Source organism: Haliaeetus albicilla, chromosome 3 (genome assembly GCF_947461875.1).
Source record: "Haliaeetus albicilla chromosome 3, bHalAlb1.1, whole genome shotgun sequence".
Lineage (NCBI taxonomy): Eukaryota > Metazoa > Chordata > Aves > Accipitriformes > Accipitridae > Haliaeetus > Haliaeetus albicilla.
Window position 1 is genome coordinate 56,195,252 of NC_091485.1, and position 2,522 is coordinate 56,197,773.

The following is a 2,522-nucleotide window of genomic DNA, read 5'->3' on the forward strand; positions in this document are numbered from 1 at the left end:
AAAGCTGTTTCTGTTGAGAGTATTTGGACCACAGAGGTAAGAGTTAAAGAAATGCTTAACAGTTTACCTGAACATAAATCATTTAATTCCAAGCAGTGAAGCTGTAAGAACACTTAATGTGTACTACATTCCTGTGTCAGATCTGAAATTTCTAGAAGCACGGTAATAAAGATGTTTCAGTATCAGGTGTCCTTACTTGGCATCAGTGAAATCAGGCTGATTTTTTTGTTTGTGTGGCTGCTGCTCTCCCCCCAAGATTCCTGCGAAGTTAATGTTTGACAACACCGAGAATCTGGTAACGTGTGTGCAATGCTAAGCAATACAATGAGGTACAGAAAGCACGGTCTGTTCATAACAGGTCATTACGACTGTATCCGTACATTAGATGAGTTAGGTCATTAAAACAGAATGCTCAGGAGAAATTTTGTTCTGAAGACACAGACTGTAAACCCGAGCATCGCTAATGATTTGGCTTTGTCAGAACGCTTACTTGGTATCAGTAACGGAAGCGTCAGGTGTCGGTTTCTACTGTTCGAGAGACAAAATTTCTCTCCTATCACCATTCAGAAGGGCAAACCGAATTAAAGTCTAGGTAGTTAGTCGGCTTGCCGTCCCCTCTCATCCGAAAGCCAAAAAGAAGCTCAGCCACACGGCCGAACGCTGACGACCACATGGCCCATACTCCCCGTGACCCACAGGCTACCGCAGACCGGTGTAAGCGGCCGGACAACGGCGGCGGCGGAGGGCGTTGGGGAAGGACGCACAAGCGGCCGCCCGGAGGGCCCCGCGGCGGCCCCAGCCCCGCCGCCCGGCAGAGCTCTGCCCGCGCGCGGAGGCCGGCCCTGCCCCGGCGCGTGCCCTGCGGCCGTTAACGGCCGCCTGGCGCGGGGGGCGGGCCGCGCGCCCCCGCCTCAGCACTCGCCCGCGGCGGCACCTGTGAGGCGACGCCGGGATCCCGCTCTGCCGTGGTGGCCGGCACCCCCCCCCCCGGCCCGGCCCGAGGCAGCGGGGCGCAGGGAAACTCTGCCCTCACCGCCCGGCCTTGGGCTCTGCGGGATCTCCCGGCCCAGGGGCTAGCGCGGGAGGAAGCGTCGCTCTCCCCACAGGCAGCGCTGAGGCCGAGGCAGCGCGGCGGAGCGCGGAGGCGCCCGGCTCTGCCAGGACGCCCCGGCGGACTCCCTGCGCGGGGCGGGAGGAGTCGCGCGGGCTGCCCGACTGTCACGGAGTTTCTTCGCCCGTTCTCCTGCCGTGCCTCTTTCAGGAAAGTTGCATCTCTCTCCGCCACCAGAAGCCCTGACAGAGCCGGGACAATTGAAGCCTCCCGCCTCAGCACCCCGTACCCCACAGGCAGGAGGCGATTTGCATGCGGAGTTGTCTCTGGTAGCAGCCACTGCCCGTCAAGCCTGACGGACAAACGCCCCCCTCTTTCCGCCCCCCCCCCCCCCCGTGCCGGAAAGCCCCTCCCTCGCCCCCTCCCTCGCCGGCACCTCCCGCCGCCTGTCAGTCGGAGCGGAGCGCGGCGCGGGGAGCGGAGGCGGCACGGCGACGGCAGAGAGCGGGCGAGAGAGGGAGAGAGAGAGCGAGGAGCCAAGCTCTCCCCTCCCTCCCTCTCTCCCTCCCTTCCTTCCTCCTCTCTCCCTCCCTCCCTCGCTCCTTCCCCTGCTCCCTCCCTCCGTTCTTTCTGCTTCTGTCTCTCCTCATTCTCGCTCTCCGTCTCACCCACCCTGATCTCCGTTCCTCTTCCCCTCTTCCTCCGTCACACACGCACACACTCTTTCCCTCTCCCTGTTTTTCTGTCATTTGACTTTGCATCTCACGGCGGCCACCGACTCCTCAATGAATCCCCTTTATTGATCTGTCACCCTCCCTCCACCCCCGTCCCCTCCCAGCTCCACTCCTGTACCTGGAGCAAGGCAGGAGCGGCAGCCGAGCAGCATGTCCCGAAGGAAACAGAGCAAACCCAGGCAGATCAAACGTAAGTTTCCTGAGGGGGGCTCCCTCTTAACAGACTTTTATTTATCTCGTTCTTGGGAGACGCGAGCGAGGTGGCTGTGGGGAGCAATAGGGGGGTCCAGAGTACGGACCGAATGATGAAACTTTGCAAGAGAGGCTGAGGATGGGGAGAGAGGAAGGGGACAAGAGCGAAAGCCAGGAGCTGCTCTGATGCGGGGTGAGCAGGCTCCTCACTGTCTCGGTTTTTGCTCCTTTGGAGCTCCTGCTGCCTCCCCGTAGTCTCTTCAAACTATTCCTCCGACTTTCGGAGTGGGATCACTTACGTTTTTTCGAGTTGAAGTGGCGCCGGGAGAGCAGCATAAAACAGCTCGCGAACACCGTACCACTGAGCAACTTTTTGCGTCTAACGCGTGTGAACAGACCCATGCCGAGCCTGGGCTGCAGTAAGTACCAGAGGATCGCAGAAAGTGTGTGTGTGTGTGTGTGTGTATGGAAGACGAGAAAAGACCCGCGGGGGAGCCGGTGGGTAGCGCCTCGCCGGCTGCGGGCCCCGCCGTCCCCCCGGGCGC

General features: G+C 60.3%; 1 protein-coding gene across 2 annotated transcripts in view; it reads left to right on the forward strand.

The window, feature by feature from the left end:
• Positions 1 to 1,491: 1,491 nt before the first annotated feature.
• ZFPM2 (zinc finger protein, FOG family member 2) overlaps positions 1,492 to 2,522 on the forward strand; it is a 322,662-nt gene continuing 321,631 nt past the window's right edge. For both annotated transcript variants that reach the window (XM_069779886.1, XM_069779887.1), the window contains exon 1: positions 1,492 to 1,975. In XM_069779886.1, the coding sequence (XP_069635987.1) occupies positions 1,936 to 1,975 (40 nt within the window). In that variant the 5' untranslated portion in view covers positions 1,492 to 1,935. The remainder of the gene's footprint in view (positions 1,976 to 2,522) is intronic.